Genomic DNA, 20,342 nt, shown 5'->3' with positions numbered 1-20,342 from the left:
TTTGCCAGGGTGCACAAAGCATTCCATAAAGACACGGTCACGGGAGTTTGGTGGAAAAAACAAGCCCAGCCTCATAGAGCCCGACTCTCAACCTCATCCAACACCTTTGAGATTAAGGGCCGATGTCCTGTAGTGGGACCTTACGTCCCAGCATCTTGCGGCTCAATTGGCATTAACCAGAGGCCACCAGAATTGGCAGGTCTACCGGTACCTGTACAGATGAGAGCAGATTCGCTCGGAGCACATATGCATAACAGTAGATTTTTAACCTTTGAGATTAACTAGAATGGAGATTTCTGAGCCTTCCCCTTTCCTTCACCATCAGTGTCTGACCTCACAAATGCTCATCTAGATGAAGGGGCAAAAATTCCCACAGACACCTCCAAAATCTTGTAAAAAGTCTTCCCAGAAGAGTGAGAGCTGTTATATCTATGGAGGAACTCTCACAGAAGTGAATTGGAATTTTGGAAACAATATAGTGCCACTCGTGCGCTGGTTTTCACAAATATTCCGGTTTCAGCCATGAATGGAAAAACTCTAATTTATGGAAATGCGGGAAATAGTAAGGAGTGGCATGTGAAGCCAATGCAAATGGCAGAACTGTGAAGATCAACACTTTACAAAAGCAACTGAACTGTTATGTCACTGAACCCAGTGTGGTGCTGTGTGAAAATGGAGGCATGTTGAGGTCTTATACAAGCAATGGCTCTGTAGAGGTATATGTACAATGAATTTCAGCTCGGCACAACTTGGATAATGTATGGAGCAGTTCGCTCAGCTGTTTTTGCAACCTTGTTGACACTGACCAGTAGGGCTCATTATGGTAGTGAGGAGAATAAGGGGCTGTAGTGATTGGTAGGACCCCCAGCAATGAGACATTTTTTGCCTATCTCGTAGCTGGGTAATAAATATCTCTTTGTGAAACTTACAAAATTATTATTTTTCAATGCCCTAACATGGCTGAAGAGAAAACGATAGCACTTACTGTGTTGGGAAAGCAACTAGTGACTGGGATTTTAATACTGTCAGCAATCAGATCTCCATTGTCAAGGCCAGCGTAAATTATGATGGTGGCGGCAGGTGACATGTCAGGTGTGACCATAACAGGAAAGGGGAAGAAGCTCTTTAGTCCTGATTGAAAGAAGAAACGTGAACACTTTAGAGAATGAGGCATCGGTTTCAGTCTATCTAGAACCCAAGGTGCAGAGGTTGCAGTCACACCTGTGCCTGAGAGCGTAGGAAGCCCCAAAAAGTCCCTATGGCCCATATGAAAAAAAACAGTACCATTGAGTAACCATAATAGATGGCGATTTCATATTAAGGCCCAAAATTTAGAAGAAATAAATGAAAAAAAGAAAAGGAAAGAGAAGGCAAGGAAAGAAGGAAGGAAATAGTTTATAATTGTTTCCAAAGTATCCACTGCTGAAATAACTGAAATTAAAGCTATAGAAAGATAATATTTATACACAATATAAGGACAGTGGGAATAACCATATATCCGAATTTGAGAATATAGTCCCTAAGACGTTGAAGCATTTTGCTAGACAGTAAACCAAACTGCCTGATTTTGAGGAATTATAATAAAATGTTGGTTATAATAATAGTAAAAATGATAATGACAAAATAATAATAATAATAATAATATAAGCACAGGTACTTTTTAACAGAATTTGGCCTGTGTCTGATATTACAAGACATTCAATATCATGTACAACCTGCAGATAAAATTGGCATTGTATCTAGAAAGAAAAAAAAACTAAACTTCTTTCTAGTTTAAAAAAATCCCAGAGTAATACACTAAGAATAAACTATTCATTTAAATCATATTTACATACATACATATACATGTTTTAATGCATAAAAATACCTCCATTTGGAGAAATTGTGTGTCTTATACTTGAGCTTGAGACAATGCTTCCAAATGTAATGATCTGTGAGAAACACAATAAAAACTGAGGTAAGAAAGCTGCAACTTTAGAGGGAATCTGTCAGAAAGATCAACCCTTTCCTAAGCCATCTATATGGGCATGTAGGTCATAGAAAGTTGAATAAAATTATACATTGATGTCTGCGATCTGATGTCTCATTCCAGAGAAATCCAAGTTTCTTAATATGTAAATGAGCTGGTAAGATCTATGGGTGGGATAAAGATCTCTCCGAGAATCTGCCTCCAGAGCTTATTTTAAATGAAAGTGGGCGTTACTAGTGTGAGACATGTGAGGACCTACAGTCTAATCCACTTGTCTCACACTGGTAATGCTTTGTTTCGTTTAAAATAAGCTTTGGAAGCAGATTCCGAAGGGATCTCATATGGTGCCTTATCTCTTCAAGAATAAAAGGATCAGCACTCCAAAATCGGAAATGCCGGATCCTTGTCTTCCCCGAAAATGATCTCTTGAAGGAAGAGTCAGAGGCGCCATACACATTAAAGGGTCCGGCTGATATTAGTCTAATGTTTATGGGGGCATTAACTCTGCGAGGTTGGGTTCGATCACATGTTTTAGAACCTAATGGCATCCAAATAATTAAAGCTTTTCTCTACCAGAGCACAACAGGAGGCCACAGGTTGTGTGTGGTGTTGCAGCTTAGCATTATTCACTTATATGTACCCGGTTGGCTGTATATTTTTTCGACTGTGGCCATAACCCAGGCATATCCTGCCTTTCTTATTTTCAGGTTCATATAGCCATGCAATGCTTTTTCTAATACTCTGTATCATGATTAAAGTCAGGATTATCCTCATGTAGGGCTAAAGCTCACTTTGTTGTCTAAGATGTGCATCTAGGTACCCTGGGCATGTCACAGCGGATTGTTGATGTTTCCCTGACACTTAGTGATATTCATGGCAGTCTTGATGAGGGTGAGGAGGGCGTCTTCGAGTCAGATACTCCTGTCCAGACCTAGCCCCATCCATTTTGTCAGAGTTGGGCGAAACTAGGGTGAAAATGCCAAAAGTCACAGAAAAATTGTGACTTATCGCAGTGTTTTATGCCAGATTTTTGGCAAAAATATGTTGATGAACCGGGGCATTCGTTCTTAATATACTTGCATTAAAGCTTCTCCATTACACTTCCATTTTTCTGTTATGGTCTGATTGTAGGATCTGTCAGGATTCATTAGAGCCAGTAATAAAGTGAGTCAGAATGGATTCATTCATCTACATTATGGCTCCTATAAAGGCAGAAGCCATGATATAAGCTTCAACATAGTCTAAGGCCTTAGGGTCTGAGAGTTTTGGAAGGGTTCATAATGTTGGTAATAGCAAAAATAGAAGTAGTAAAATGTTAACACAAAAATGATAATAGTAAAAAATATAATTTAACAAAAATATAACAATAATACCCTTCAGATCGATAGAAAGAGTCTGTCACTTACCAGGAAATGAAAGTCTATAGTTTCTCTTGTGTACTCGGAAGCATCCAGGACGTAGTCTGCCCACAGGTTTACTCTCTCGTTACAGGGCAAGACAAAAGGTTCGTTTCTGATTTTCACCTGGCTTACTGCTCTAGAATAAGAGGGGATCACCGATGCATAGCCGTCTTCGTACACTGGTTGCTTTTCACTCACATCTGTCAATGGCTGTCTGGGTATGTAGTGTGCCTAGAGAGGTTGAAAAAATATACAATTTTTTTATCAATATGGATGTAATGTACAATGCAGGGTTTTAATATGGCAATGGCTGTCCATTGTTGAGACCCTAACAATAAACTGTCATCTAAGAGCAACATAGCGCCACCACAGGGGAAATAGAGCATTACACAATTCTTTTTCATATTATTGGACTGGCCATGTAACTAACGGACTATTATACAGTAGACAGAAGACTTCGTTAAGAGCATAGACATGGGTCTTCATCAGATTGAACTCTTAAGTAAGCCTTGAAACAGATGTAATAAAATAAAAAACCTGAGATTAATTACACGGTTTAATTAAAAGCGATTGTCATCTCAACCTTTTGAACTACTTTTGGAAATCAGCCCATGTAGTGGTTACCTACCCTGAGATTGGTCACATCATCAGTTAAGATGGTGGACTCTAATGTGAATTTCGCTATCCCATTACTATCAGTTGTGTAAATTTCTTCTCTTCTTTCCTCATTAACATACAGCTCAATATCCTCATCCGCCATTGGAAGTCCATCGGATCCTGTAAGTATCATCTGTAAAAAAAGAAAAAAGAAAAGATTAGAAACATCAATTAATTTAGGATTGTGATGAAAACTAAGGTCCATATCTTTATTTCTACATCGTTTTAAAAAATATATATACATTTTTGATGTGTTCTATCCCCTGTTCAGTATTGGTGAAAGTCTGGGTCCTGACACCCCATCGATTACTCAAATCACAGGACAGAAGCCCTCAGCATATGCTCAAGATGTAACACTATTGCCAACTCCCCTCTATGGTTTTCCCCTCCCCCTCCATGCAGGGACGCTGGCATACTTACTGCACCGGCCACACTGCGTGTTCCCCTTCTCTGCTGGCATGTCTTGTGCACGCTGCACTTCCTGGCACCACTAGAGGCTCCAGTGGACATCAGGTACCCACTTAGCCATGCCCCTTTCTTGGCAGACCCGGCCCTGTGCCACAGTAGGTCCACTAATCCACATACGCCACTATTGGGCGTAAACAAGCGCAACGTCATTTGGCTACGATACGTTTCACAATATCGGGCCTCAGTAGAACATTATATTTTCTCTGCTGGAGAATTCGTCTACAAGGTGTGCAGCACCCCATTGCTATAAAATACTAATCATTTACCTGTCCTCTGTAACCAAGTTCTGGTTTAGAGAACCCTCTGGACTCTTGAAATTCCACCTTGGCAAGAACTTCACTGATAAAAATATGTTTTATGGCTTTTCTCTCCACTCCTGCGGGAAAGCAGTACAAAATTATGTAGTTTCAAAAAGTGGAAAATGGAGTTTAAAACAGTTTTATGTACTTTGTCATTTTTGACTCTATGAAGATATCTTCTGAAAGCGTTAAGTATGCCCATGATGGGGCTATACCACTTCACTACACAGAACTTGTGAGTCAGGAAAAGGATAACAAATCTCTATCATATAATCTAGTGTAAACCAAGGTGCCATCTGGCTGTAAAATTAAGTTTCTAGGCTTTGGGTATGCAAGTAATAATAATTCAAGGTCATCATTACCAGTTCCATGCTCCTCAAGAAAAGCCTCCAAGTCAATATAGTTGTTATACCCATCGTACTTAAACTGGAAGTATTCAGTGTCCACTTCTGTGGTGTAGCATCCATTCACATCAGTCTAGAAAGACAAGAAAGAAGTTTAAGATCCATCTATCTATCTATCTATCTATCTATCTATCTATCTATCTATCTATCTATCTATCTATCTATCTATCTATCCCAGTGGTCACGGTTTCTACATTGACTGTGGCCAAGGAACGCTGTGAGTGACAGCTCAGCTGCCCCATGGGATCTGGAGTGTGCTGGACTGTGAGTTTTGTGAGTGACAGTCCAGTTATCCAATCTATTCCTGGGTTGTGAACAGTTTGAATGACAGCCATGCTGCTCAATTTGGTTTAATCTGCTGGCGTTTCCTCAGGTGCCCCCATCCCTAATCAGTTACAAGGTATTTGCTAGCAGATAGCCAGCTTGTCTGTGTCACTTGTACATTTGTTTCAGGTAGGTGTTTTTGTTCACTCTGTGTCTTACTCTGATCTTGCTGATGACTCTGGAATTTGTTATGAGTTCTATTTTGGATTTCCCCTTCTGCTTTTGATGTACCCTCCTGGTATTTGACCCCGGACTGTTACCTGACCATGCTTTTGTATCACCCCTCTGTACTACGAGCCCTCCTGGTATTTGACCCTGGACTGTTACATGGCAATGCCTCTCTGCTACGAGCCCTCCTGTATTTGACCCCGGACTGTTACCTGACCACGCTTTTGTATCACCCCTCTGTACTACGAGCCCTCCTGGTATTTGACCCTGGACTGTTACATGGCAATGCCTCTCTGCTATGAGCCCTCCTGTATTTGACCCCGGACTGTTACCTGATCACGCTTTTATATCACCCTTCTGTACTATGAGCCCTCCGGGTATCTGACCTCGGACCACCTGACTACCCTGTCTCATGGCGTACCCATGAGTAGCGACTCAGCATCACACTGGCATTCCCCAACCTGTAGCTCGGGAGTCACAAATAGCTCACGAGTCCATGATGTGTGGATCCTGGCCATCTGCAGACTGCCAGGTTGATGCATTAGCACCAGGGCTAGCAAACAACTATGAAGAGCAGGTCTGCAGATGGTGACTTTTGAGAGTAAAGAATAGCAGATCTGGATGTGCATATGTACTGGCCTTGGAATTGAAGAGATAAATTAAATGAGTTCTTAAACTGGAGATGGGATGATAATGTCAGTTAGAGGATAGAGGAGGCGATTAGAGCTTGATATGGTGGGAATGCTTGATGCAAGGATACCTGTGGTGGCAATGTGTTATTTCTGTGGGGAAGCTTTGGCTGTCATTATGCCAATAATGCAGGCTCTCTTTGCCACTACTGTGGTGGAGGCAGGAGCTGGAATATCTCTTTATTAGGGAAGGGTAGGTGACTGGAAGTGGCTCTTGACCCTCTTCCAGATCAGAACATGGCTCTCAAGGTACTGAAGGTTGGAGAACACAGATCTATCCAAACAAATGCAGCAGCACATTGAAAAATATGTGAACACTGAATATATGAATGCTGGACTCTATTTCTGCTAATTGTCTATACAGCTGTAATGAGATTAAAAATTAATATATTCAATGTTCACATATTCCATATCACACTAAGGCCCTGATTCAACAAGACCGGCATCTTTCATGAGTCTGGATGAGGGGGTGTGGAATAGTCAGATGCACCATATTATTTAGGAGGCTCCACACCACACTAGTTGATTGACAGGTCTCTACCTACATGTGCACATGGGGGGACTTGTAAATCACCTAGTGGAGGTGTGGCTAGAAGCCGGCCAAAGGGGGGGGGGGCACCAGACCAGTCTCCTCTTTCTCGATGGGCTCTTCATATTATTTTTTCTCTGAAACGTTGGAGCGTTTCAGAGTAAAACATACCCGGCAGCAGTCATTCAGACTGGTATGGGCAGCATGAATTTAGTGACATGACTCTTACCTCTCCATCAATTGGCTGACAGATGTCATCTGAAGTCCATGTGGCAATGCGACAAATCTTTCCAGTTGTGCGACCTCTCACTGGTTTACCATATGTATATCTGGAAAGACATAGAGACATACAGTTCTGAACTTTTTTGTATGATATTGACGTTACACAAGTAAACTATTTGGAATATTGTAAAGGGCACATCTAATCCCCAAAGTCAGGAGAACATAGTGCTACCATCAGACTATACTTACTTGCTGCATATGTTAATAGGAAAGTTGCCCTGAAGAATGGTTACAGTATCTGGTGCGTCTAAGGTGACTTCAAACTTTGGTAAAACTGTGTAAAAAAACAGAGGAAAAAAATATATACAGTATAAATATTTATATATATATATATATATATATATATATATATATATATAGTAGCCCAAAATATATACACACACTTCACTATGTCCTTTTTAAAGATCAATATGATGCATTATATTGTTTCTAAAGATGCCTGTTGTCGCATGATTGCTAGATCCCCCATGGCCGTCAGAAGAGTAAAATAAAAGAAGAGCAATTTTGCTTCCAGCAAGACAATGCCCCACCACATTACGACCGAGATGACAGAGCCTTTTTTGATGCTATTCTGCCAGAACATTGGATAGGACAAAGATTGCTGTGAAACTTGCACCTCTTTCCTCTGACTTACCCCTCAATTTCTATCTAGGAACCCTAAAGTATGTTGTTGTATACAGTAAAAAAAACAGCAATGCTGCTGCACTACGGAAAGATAATGAAATATCATGCAGAGCAATCACTGTGGACACTGACACTAAAATTGTTTGCGCAGAAGCCTGCCGAAATCAGAAAGGTCTGGATGTTAGTGGTGACAACGTTGAGCACCTAATGTGATTGACATGATTAGCAGCTGTTATCTCTATAAATCTAGGAACAAAGCTTTTATACAGTTATTTTACAATATGAAGTGTGTATACATTTTTTGGGACCACCATATATGTATACTGTATGTACAGGGTGGGCCAAAAGAAATGTATTCACACTTCAGTTCAACTTGAAAAATATCTGTATATTTATTGACTTTATTGCTTGGATAGTTCATGTTATTATTGTATCATATTGCAGTCACACAACGTATTAAATGTTATCATGACTGTATATTACTTTTTTTTTAAAGTTTAAACTTGGTTTCTGTCCATTAGTCCATGCATTTTAGTTTATCTGAGTAGGGATCTTGCAATGCTTCATTTCTCCTGTGGGGGCACTGTGGGGTAATTCATTACTTGACGCTGGGTTTTTTATATGCTACAATTGATCATGGGAGGTTCCAGGGGTCAGATAGCATTGTTAAGGCTATGTTTAAGACCTTGCTGACAAAACAAAAAAAAAAAAACGGCCAAAATGAACAACCTTTTTATTGCTTATATTTAATCATTTTGGTGCTCATTACTTGAAATCATGTTGACCTTACCAATCTTGTCTACAGTGACGGTGACTTCCGCACTAGAGCCATCTTTAGTAGCTGTGATGATATAATCGCCCGTACGTATATCAGGAGACAGATAATGGGACAATTCCAATATGCCGCTATTCAGTTGAACATTATGCCATTGTTTTATATTGCTACCCTGGTCATCCTAGAGGCAAGAATGAAATAATAAATGATAACAGACATCATAGCGCTTTGTATTACACTTTTCGCTCCTGAGCATCTTATATATATATTTATATTTTCGAAGATATTAGTCATGGCTTGAAGCTACGCTGTTGCATTCCTACATTTCTAAGAATATCATACGATTTCTAATAGTGGTGTCCCAGCACTGGCGGACAGAGACAGAAATGGGGCCCTGTGAACAAATAGGATATGGGCCCTTTGTAGTCCATCAGCTCATCAAAATGAAAAATTCTACCTGCTTTGGAGGTGGAAATGGGCCTCCTTACCTCTGAGGTCCCAGAGTGGCTTAACAGGTTGCACCAATGATATGTCCGCCCCTGAGTCCAAGGTATGACTGCTTCTTATATCCTTCATAGCTATACCCTTGCCCCAACCATCTAGGTTGTCATCACTCACATTAATCCAAGCATTTCACAATCTAAATTCCTAATTCATCTCTCTGTATGTTTTGGAGGTTTTGATGGAGGCCACCAACCCACGCAAATACTGGCATAACATGTACATTTCACGCAGAAGCTGCCCTTGGCCCACACAAACATTCAAACACAACCCTGAGGGTATGTGCACACGTTCAGGTTTTTTCGCGTTTTTTTCGTGTTTTTTCGCGATAAAAACGCTATAAAAACTCATTAAAAACGCATACATTATGCATCCTATCATTTAGAATGCATTCTGCATGTTTTGTACACATGGGGAAAAAAACGCATCGCGGTTAAAAAAGCAGCATGTTCATTAATTTAGCGGTTTTTCCGTGTTTTTCCCGCAATTCTATGCATTTGGGAAAAAACACATGAAAAAAACGCACAAAAAACGAGTCAAAAACGCATCAAAATCGCGGTAAACACGCGAAAAAAAAAAACGCATGCGGATTTCTGGCAGAAATGTCCGGTTTTTGTCAGGAAAATTTCTGCTAGAAATCCTGACGTGTGCACATAGCCTGAAGCTCCAGGGTAACAGTACTAATCATGGAGCATTTCTGTCACGGATGTTTCAGAGGCTGCAGACCGTTGCACTGCATCTGTCTGCAGAAGGTCTCAGCAGTTTGATTTGCAGACTTCTGCCTGGTCCTTCTGACGCTAGAACCCAGTAGCCACCTCACCCCCTCTAATGGTCACACCTGGATCTGGGTGTTTATAATTCCAAACTTGCTGTTGGGATTTGCGGGTGATAATTTCTATTTCGAGTTTCCTGTTGCGGCTTGGAGCTATTGCAGTATGCAATCTTTCTCCTTGGTGTTGCTGGAGGACATCTGTGTTTCTCTCAGTGTCTACTCTAGCTAAGTGTTCCCCCTTGTTTGTGTATCCCATCTGTCTTCAGTGTTAGTGGGGATTGACTTGTGCCTATCCTGTCCTTCCATGTACAGGGCTTATCGCCAGGGTCAGGCATGGATTAAGTATCTTGCTCGGCAATAGGTGCAGAACCACCAATCCTGTGTCTGGCTGTTAGACAACTGGCAAGTAGGATACAAATCTTGATTAAGGGAACCTATCATCTGATTCATGCTTCCCCCTGACTAAGCCATACCTCTTGGTGGGGTTCTGGTACATAAATGTAAATTAGCAAGTAATTGATCCCTGACTATGGATTAGAAATGGTCTGTATTAGTATATAATCACTTACCGCAATGTTAACCAATGTAAACTGTAAAACAGAAAACAAGCCATAGTTATTGGTCGGTAAGAATGATTAAAGCCTCTGTTCACATTTTCAGTCATGTACAATAAGAACATAAAACAAGTCTGCAAATAATCTTGATTAAAAAGCTTCCACTGGTTTGTGTATACAGCTCCTATGCAGATCTATGTTTCTCCATGGTGACAGATAAAATTCTGCAGGTATGCTATTTTATTTTGCAGCCTATGGCTACCAACATTTATGGAGAGGTTTTTTTTTTTTCAACAGGTGTAAAGTCAACATTTTTGGACATTTTATTTATTTTATTGGCTTGTTAATAAGAGATCAATCCTTACCGGTTCATTTCTGGCAATAAGGTTCTCGGTAAAATCCACCCCTTTTATGATCACTGTAGAGGAAAACAAACGTTTTAATGGGATTGTGTGATATAAGATAAACATGGATATTTTCTAACAGGAGCAGCTCCATTTTTGTTAGCAGGTTGTGTGCGGTATTGCAGCTAAGTCGAGTTCATGTGAATACACTGCAATACCAGACACAGCCCATGGGCAATGGAGGCGCTGTTTTTTTTTTTCATCTTGATTTTCATCTTATGAATGGCTCTTGCCTTTCTCTCCAGGTTGGTAAATGGCTCTGTCTGTCTGGAGGAACATTCCATTTCTCATGGATCTGATTAGAACAGACTTTTCCTCCACCTGATTTAGGACATCGCTTGTTATGCTGATAGCAATAGTGGCTACCTCCTCTATACCATTTGTGGGTGCTGGAACCTAAGAAGGAAAGGAATCTTCATTTTATATGTATAAAAAATATATTTTTTATGGTGAAGACTATTTTACTGAGACATGTGACGCTGATAAATGGCTTCTGGAACATTATAAGGAGGAATAGTTCAAAACATTGATAGATAGTTGAAACTTCGAAGAAAATATATCACTTTTTTTTTTTACCAAGCAAAAAATTATAATTATACCTTTTTTGAAATATAACTAACTTTTTAATAATGTCTCCGTGTGCAATTTTCTTTACATGATGACGAAGGCTGCAATATTGCCTCAATTGGTGCCAGTGTCGGCTTCATGGATGTAGTGACTAAGATACTCGAATTTAAAGGAGTTGTCCACTACTTGGACAATCTCTTCTAATTAATCATGTTTGGCCCAGTTGAAATAAAAAAAGCTTATACTCACGTCCCGTGGCGGCACAGTCCAGCGGATTCGGGACTCACCTTCTCGGGGATCACATAAGGTTGTTATGACACATGAGCCCTTCGCCCAATTAGCGCTGGCATCACCTTCGGGCGTAAAAGTAATTAACAGGAAGTGAACGGCCAGCCGCATCTCTCACGTCCTCTTTAAAACTTTTACGTCTGAAGGCGGGAGCAGTGACGCCAGTAGTGATGGGTGCAGGGTGTCATAACAACCTCACGAGAGCCGCAGGAACACAAGTGCTGACACCGCTGGAATGGCCCCGACATGGGAGGAGAGCATAGGCTTTTTTATTTGAAGAGGGTCAAACATGAGAAATTAGGAGAGGTTGGTCAAGTAATGGACAACCCCTTTAAAGCGGACCTGTCACCAAGTCAAAAGTGGACAGTTTTTTCTCTTATTTTTTTCCAGCTGCTCTTCTGAGTATGCGGCAGTTTTTTTTTAGATTCACCATACGGTTCCAGAGATATGAAGCTTTTTATTTAGTACTGAATATCATGGTCTTTATCCGATGGGTGGTGATCACAGGATAGTTATGCATGGCAGCCTAAAGACACGCCCCAGAGGATCCTGCGAGCCACGCCCCCTAGGAAATACCATAAAAATGATCACTAAATAAAAAGGCCCACAATTCTGGTACCATATATCAAATAAAAAAATATAGCATATTTGGGAGACAGGAGGACTAAAATAAGAGCATAAATTATCCACTTATCACCTAGTAACAGGTCCTATTTCAGCGGAGAAAAAAATCTTTTTGTCTCTCCCAGCTCTTGGTGGGGAAGTCTAGTGGTATAGTGTCCAATAAAAGTACTGAAGAGCAGCTTGCAAACGTTTTATATCATCAAGAATATTTTTAACATAAAAATATTTTACATAATACTTTTGACAATTTGTAATTTACTGTTTGAAAAAAAATCTCCTTTTCCCAATGACAAGACAGACATGTAACTTGCTAAAGTATATTTGTCTCATGTTTTGCTGGAAAGAGAACCTACTATTAGTGAGAATTAGGGTTGAGCGACCTTTACTTTTATAAGATCGGGTCGGGTTTCACGAAACCCGACTTTTTCAAAAGTCGGGTCGAGTGAAATCGGCCGATCCTATAAAAAAGTCGGGGTCGGCCGAAACTCAAAACCCAATGCAGTGCATTGGGTTTCCAATGGTTCCCAGGGTCTGAAGGAGCGGAAACTCTCCTTCAGGCCCTGGGATCCATATTTAAGTGTAAAATAAAGAATTAAAATAAAAAATATCGCTATACTTACCCTCTGACGGGCCCTGGTACTAACCGGGAACCTTCCTTCCTTAGAATCAGCCTTCCAGGACCTTGCGGTGACGTCGCGGTGACGTCGCGGCTTGTGATTGGTCGCGCGGCCGCCCATGTGACCGCTGCGTGACCAATCACAAGCCGCGACGTCACCGTGACATCACCGAAGGTCCTGGAAGGGCTGATTCTTAGGAAGGAAGGCTGCCGGAAAGAAGCAGGGCGTGTCCGAGGGTGAGTATATACCTAATAGGAATATACTCACCCTCGGCTTCATTCCGGCAGCCTTCCTTCCTAAGAATCAGCCCTTCCAGGACCTACGGTGACGTCACGGTGACGTCGCGGCTTGTGATTGGTCGCGCGAGCGGTCACATGGGCGGCCGCGCGACCAATCACTAGCCGCGACGTCACCGCGACATCACCGAAGGTCCTGGAAGGGCTGATTCTTAGGAAGGAAGGCTGCCGGAAAGAAGCAGGGCGTGTCCGAGGGTGAGTATATACCTAATAGGAATATACTCACCCTCGGCTTCGTTCCGGCAGCCTTCCTTCCTAAGAATCAGCCCTTCCAGGACCTACGGTGACGTCACGGTGACGTCGCGGCTTGTGATTGGTCGCGCAGCGGTCACATGGGCGGCCGCGCGACCAATCACAAGCCACGACGTCACCGCGACGTCACCGCAAGGTCCTGGAAGGCTGATTCTAAGGAAGGAAGGTTCCCGGTTAGTACCAGGGCCCGTCAGAGGGTAAGTATAGCGATATTTTTTATTTTAATTCTTTATTTTACACTTAAATCTGAATTCCGATACCAATTCCCGATATTTTAAACATATCGGGAATCGGTATCGGAATTCCGATTCCAGATTCAGAAGATCGCCGACTTCATGGCCGACCCCACACAGGGGTCGGGTCGGGTGTCATGAAACCCGACTTTGCCAAAAGTCGGCGACTTCTGAAAATTGCCGACCCGTTTCGCTCAACCCTAGTGAGAATAGATCTAAAAACTGGGGGATGGAAAAATTGCATACAAGTTGGCTACCCATAATTTATGAAGATTTGTGTAAAGGGCGGAATTATAATGTTTTTTTTGTGGGTGTGCCTATGCAAACAGGGTTTGGGATTTCACTTTTACCATAATTTGGGATTGAGGTGTATGGGCTCTAAATATATACATTATATAGCTGATTTCTGATTTATTCCTATAGCTATATTTATGCTAATAAGGTATTAGAGATGAACAAATCAAATTGGTATCAGATCTTTAGGAATTTGCCAAGGTTGAGGAATTTAAACACGTGATTTGCTTCAAGTGCATAGGCTAAAATGGTATTGCACAGCCAACCAGGATGGACCATCATAGCCAATACAAAAGCTGAGGCAGGGAATGCAGCAACCATTTTACTGTGAATCTGGATGGTTTGGGGGAAATCACAGCTCGCAGTTTGGCCATGGAGATTGACAGAAAAAGCCTTAAAATACTGAATAAACATTACAGATAGTGTGTGTGACAAATCAGCAGTTAAGAACGGTTATCATCTGTTTACACATAGCCTTATTCAGTATGATGAGGTCACTTGGGAATTAATAAGGCTGAGCTTGTATTACAGAGCTTAAAAGAGGTTGGATAGAGTCCTATGAGACCTCAAAGTCTAGGAGACCTAAAGTCTAGGAGACCTCAGAGTGTTAAAAACGTCTTTCCAGGGCAATTGGAAGATTTGGAGTAGTTTCAATTCATGGTGATATTAATTTCCTGGAAATATTTTACAAAATTGATAAATTGAAATCTCAAAACATTCACTCATCTCTAATAGGTATATATACAGCTCTATAAAGCTTAGTACCAGAAACTTGGTATTGTGTTACAGGTCATAATAACTGAGGTATATAAATTTTCAGTGTCGGACGGGGGTGACAAGGGCCCACCAATAACGTTGACTTTGGGGGGCCCACTTTTCACCTGCATGCAAATATTACACTACCCTCGTTCACAAATTTACCTATATCTCTATATAATAATAAACTGGGTAGTTTGGTTAATGAATGATGAGATGTTGTTTTTTTTCTGTACAGAGTGAATCAAGTGAATTATGCCAAGTACTGCCCATACAGTGGGGTTGGGGGCCCACCGGGGGATTCCCCTGTTACCCTGTGGGCCAGTCCGAGCCTGTACAATTTAGATTCTATATACTCATTAGTGATAAAGCCTAAGGATTCGCTCACACTAAGGAATGAATTGAATGTGTGCAATGCAAGAAAAAAAAATCGGACCAATGTTATTCAATGAGGTAGCCCAATGACAATGAGACTGATTTTTACATGCTAGTATGAGCGAACCCTGGTATTATGTATTACCTGGAAGGTGTTACAGTGCAGCTGCCCATCTCCTTTACTGATCAGGGCATCGAAAACAGGAGAGGCGGACGTTGCCCTTAAGGATATGTCGAGTGCGGCATCAGAGTCAGGTGACAAGACGTAGACACATACGGTCTGATTGGAGGGATAGGGCATAACGGCTGGTGCTGCCACCAAGTATTTCCTGGTAGAAGATAAGATCTAGAATTAGGGACTGTACCACAAAATCTTTTAATAACATTTATAACAGTTTCTGATTTTTTATTTTGCTATTATTATAGTTCACATCACACATTCAGAATTTTCAGAAGGAAATATATATATGTATATATAATAATATTTAATAGTAGTAATAGACCAATGTAATAAGAATATTAAATATTGAATAAAAATAACAGTAATAATAATATAACAAGCATTAACAACATTTCATTTTACCTTTTTATCTTCATCTTTTATTTTTCCCGTTCTTTTATGTGGAATATTGAGGTTTAATTTCATATACAATGTAATATTTAGAATGTCTCCATATGTCACACAGCTACCTATAGCACTTACATCGCTAAGTATTTTAGAGTACTTTTAATTAGTGTTTTTTTTGTATTATAGAGGTTTTTTTTGCCACAAATAAGATTCTTGATACAAAAATATGGATGCATGTTCCAACATTTTAGCTTCCATTAACATATTGTATATGTGTTCTGGTTTCTGGCAGATAAAATATCAGCAGGAGATCATCACTAGAGGATTAGTAAACCTGCTGTCATGTATTCCTCCATATTATTGAGCTCTGTATCACCTTACTCCCCATCACTGTTTGGCAGCTTTCTGCCTATGCACAGTGTACACAGTAAGCTGCCAATCTGTGGTGTGGGCGGGGTTATACAGGGCTCAGCATTCAGAGAACTGCTAGATCTGCAGCAGATAAAACAGGGATTTAATCAAAATGCAGCAAGCAGCTCAATAAGTGATACATCCCTGGAATTAGGGTCTCTTCCCCTACATGATGCGGTTCTCAGATGGGGCAGCAAACACTTGGTTAGAGATTCCCTTTACATAAGTACAACATTAATTTAGATTAGCATTTGGAAAAAGATATGCAAAACATTATGATGGATGAGCAAATTAATGTAATACCACACAAGAGAGAGACCACAATATCACATTCTAAAAATGTCACATAACCCAATAATATATGGAACAAATACAGAAATAACTTACAGATTACTGCTCTGTCCCGATACCAGAGGAAGAGCCAGGATAATCATCATTAGTCTACTCATGATGATGGGATCCTCCATTCCTATCCCAGTAGATCCTCCGCTCTGACCGCTATGTGCTCAGCTCCTTCTTGTGCGGTGTGATAGTAGTGCTGGTAGTGCTGGTAGTCGCCTCTTAGCCTCAGGAATCTGCTCGCTGTCTGCTCACCCTGATCTTTATACTCTGTTAGGAGGAAACTAAAATTATTCACAAACATACTTCCCTCTTTCCTCAAGCCATTCCAAAATCCCCTGAGGACACTTTTACATGGCAGCCAGGACAGCGACACATTGTATGATGCCATAGCACAATGGAACTATAACCAATTAACCCACATTAGTAACAATGGTGGACCAGAATCAATGTCTGGCTCTTGACCATTAATGGATACAATGGCAATAACAAAGTAATCATAGATTATTTATTTTATACACACTGTCATGAATTTCTTCTAAAGGAATAGTTTTCTTTAGACATTCCCTTTTTTGTTATACAGGTATGTTGACGACTATTGAGACCCCTGGCATTTAGCTTTAAAGGTTTGCCCGCCCAGTGAGATGCATAAAATAAGAAAAAAACGTATAATTACCTCCTCAGTGGTACCACACATCCACTCTGAGCCCTTTGTCCCCCAAAACAATATCATGTGAACACCGTGCAGCCAAAAAGTGGAGCATCTAAAAATGCTAATTACATATATTACCATATTTTTCGGACCATAAGATGCACATTTTTCCCCAAAAATGTGGAAGAAAAGGGGGGGGTGTGTGTCTTATAGTCCGGATGTACCTGCTCTGGCTGTGGTGGGGAGGTAGTTGAGCAGCGGGTCACAGGAGGCAGGAGTCGGCGGCTGTGGCTAACTCCTGTGCCCGCTGCTAAAGAGAAATTAATATTTACTGCTTTCCACGGCCATGGGCGTGGAGGGCTGTGAATATTAATTTCTCTTTAATAGCATCCTGGTATACATGGCCACATCCTTAACCTGGTATCATTGGCCCCATCCCCGTCCTGGTATGCATGTCCCCATCCTTATCCTGGTATGATTGGCCCTACATACCAGGATAAGGATGAGGCCATGCATACCAGGACAGGGAAGGGGGTCAATAATACCATGATAAGGATGGGGTCATGCATACCAGGACAGAGATATGGGCCCTGCATACCAGGATAGGGATGAGGGGGACCATTTCTTCCAGGATAGGGATGAGGGGGCCATGTCTACCAGGCTAGGGATAAGGGAGACATGCCTACCAGGCTAGGGATGAGGGGGCATACATCCCGGGATGGGGATGGGGGCCAATCATACCAGGATAAGGATGGAGCCATGCATACCAGGACAGGGATGGGTGCCAATCATACCAGGATAAGGATTGAGACATGCAAACCAGGATGGGGATGGGGCCAATCATACCAGGATAAGGATGGAGCCATGCATGCCAGGACGGGGATGGGGCAATCATACCAAGATAATGATGGGGCCATGCATACCAGGACAAGGATGGGGCCAATCATACCAGGATAAGGATGGGGCCCTGCATACCAAGATAAGGATGAGGCGCTGCACACCAGGATAGAGATGGGGCCCTGCATACCAGGATGGTGATGGGGCCAATCATACCAGGATAAGGATGGGGCCATGCATGCCAGGACAGAGATATGGGCCCTGCATACCAGGATAGGGATGAGGAAGATCATTTCTACCAGGATAGGGATGAGGGGGCCATGTCTACCAGGCTAGGGATAAGCGAGACATGCCTACCAGGCTAGAGATGAGGGGGCATACATGCCAGCATGGGGATGGGGGCCAATCATACCATAATAAGTATAGGGCCATGTATACCAGGATGGGGATGGGGCCAATCATACCAGGATAAGGATAGAGCCATGCATACCGGGACTGAGATGGGGGCCAATCATACCAGAATAAGGATCGGGCCATGTATACCAGGGCGGGGATGGGGCCAATCATACCAGGATAAGGATGGAGCCATGCAAACCAGGACGGGGATGGGGCCAATCATACCAGGATAGAGATGGGGGCCCTGCATACCAGGATGGAGATGGGGGCCAATCATACCAGGATAAGGTTGGGGCCATGCATACAGGACAGAGATATGGGCCCTGCATACCAGGATAGAGATGAGGAGGACCATTTCTACCAGGATAGGGATGAGGGATCCATGTCTACCAGGCTAGGGATAAGGGAGACATGCCTACCAGGCTAGGGATGAGTGGGGCATCCATACCCGGATGGGGATTAGGAGGCCATGCATAATAAGATAGGGATGAGGGGGCAATACACACCAGGATGGGGATGAGAGGAGCCATGCATAACCAGATAAGGATGAGGTGGCCCATGCACACCAGGATGGGGATGAAAGGGCCATGCTTGCCAGGATAGGAAAGAGGGGGCCATGCACACCAGGATGAGGATGAGGGGGGCCATGCACACCAGTATAGGGATGAGGAGACCATGTATACCAGGATAGGGCTGAGAGGGCCATATATACCAGGGTAGGGAATATTAAGTACAGAATTCACCACATTTTTTGCTTCAATTTTTTTTCTAATTTCCACCTTTAAATCCTAGGTGCGTCTTATAGTCCAGTGCATCTTATAGTCTGAAAAATGCAGTATATATTATATTATTTGCTATCAGGCTGTTAAATACCTGCTTGTGTTGACAGTGAAACATTACCTCATTATATAGTAACATTGGTGTTAAGTATTGCCTTTTTGGTTACAGAGAGCCATCCACCTTTGTCAAATCACCTAGATGCTGTTGTTGCTTGTGCATCTAAGGGATTAATGAAGCACTTCCATCAAAATTTTTATCCTCTTAATATATTGCAGTCATCATATTATATAGCACTGTGTTCTTACAATATCTCACTTTGCCTTTCTACACAGTTAATTCTTCTCTTTTCTTTGCTCTATGTAGAAACAGGAAGTCTCCTGTCCCAGCTTTTATCATTCCCCTCTCCACCTTCTGACCCAGCTGCTCCTTCCTTCCTTCTCCCTGCCAGGGACTTTTGCAGTGATAACTCGTGCAGGGAAAATTGACCTCCTGTTTCAACATAGAGCTTAGAAGGATTCAGCTAGTTATTTTTAATCACGTGATGTCATAGACCTAATGGAAAAGAGAAGAATTAGCTGGGTAGAAAGGCAACATGAGCAATTGAAAATACACAGTGCTGTATAGTATGATGACCATAATATATTAAGAGGATAAAAATTTCGATGGGAGAGCTTCTTTAAAATGACTGGGTTCATATAAGTCAACGGCTGTATAATATAACTGGCACTTAGAAGCTAAAATGCCGTAAACTGCATTTTACAATTTCCATGATGTGAATTTGCAGCATAGAGTGTTAAGAGGTTATTGGATATTTATATTTTTCTTAAATCATGTTAAATATGTTATTATAAGATCTATTATAGAAAAGAAAATAGATTTTTTTTCCCAACATCATATAAACTGAAAAATAAATAAAAGCAAGAAAACTTCATGTAGATACATGAAATAGATGCTGCTTGTTTTAATATCAATTTAAGGGCTCATTCAGTCTTCTGTTTTTCACAGATATCACTCATACCTGTGATTGTTTATGGGGCCATTTACATGTTCAAAGTCAAATATCGGAGACATGTCTGATTTTGTTGGAAAGGTCTGTTCAAAATCTACCATGCAGGTCAATGCATGAGTCTGTGAGAAAAATGGACCGCACTCGTGTAGGGATGTGGATTGTCTTACCTTGTTCCAGCCCCTGAAGACAACAGACGAGTCATGTGAATAATGTTGTGTGGTTTTATATG

At 41.5% G+C, this 20,342-nt stretch overlaps 1 protein-coding gene across 1 annotated transcript in view; it reads right to left on the bottom strand.

The window, feature by feature from the left end:
* LOC143769712 (alpha-2-macroglobulin-like protein 1) overlaps positions 1-16,683 on the bottom strand; it is a 50,411-nt gene extending 33,728 nt beyond the window's left edge. The window contains exons 1-14 of the mRNA XM_077258499.1: positions 16,488-16,683; positions 15,267-15,450; positions 11,053-11,215; positions 10,781-10,833; positions 10,431-10,451; positions 8,604-8,769; positions 7,379-7,463; positions 7,137-7,236; positions 5,156-5,270; positions 4,761-4,870; positions 3,998-4,159; positions 3,376-3,600; positions 1,868-1,931; positions 986-1,131 (exon numbers count right to left, since the gene is read on the bottom strand). Of these exons, the coding sequence (XP_077114614.1) occupies positions 986-1,131; positions 1,868-1,931; positions 3,376-3,600; positions 3,998-4,159; positions 4,761-4,870; positions 5,156-5,270; positions 7,137-7,236; positions 7,379-7,463; positions 8,604-8,769; positions 10,431-10,451; positions 10,781-10,833; positions 11,053-11,215; positions 15,267-15,450; positions 16,488-16,567 (1,674 nt within the window). The 5' untranslated portion in view covers positions 16,568-16,683. The remainder of the gene's footprint in view (positions 1-985; positions 1,132-1,867; positions 1,932-3,375; positions 3,601-3,997; positions 4,160-4,760; positions 4,871-5,155; positions 5,271-7,136; positions 7,237-7,378; positions 7,464-8,603; positions 8,770-10,430; positions 10,452-10,780; positions 10,834-11,052; positions 11,216-15,266; positions 15,451-16,487) is intronic.
* Between the last annotated feature and the right edge of the window lie 3,659 nt (positions 16,684-20,342).

Source organism: Ranitomeya variabilis, chromosome 4 (genome assembly GCF_051348905.1).
Source record: "Ranitomeya variabilis isolate aRanVar5 chromosome 4, aRanVar5.hap1, whole genome shotgun sequence".
Lineage (NCBI taxonomy): Eukaryota > Metazoa > Chordata > Amphibia > Anura > Dendrobatidae > Ranitomeya > Ranitomeya variabilis.
This window is presented reverse-complemented; position numbering and strand designations above follow the sequence as displayed.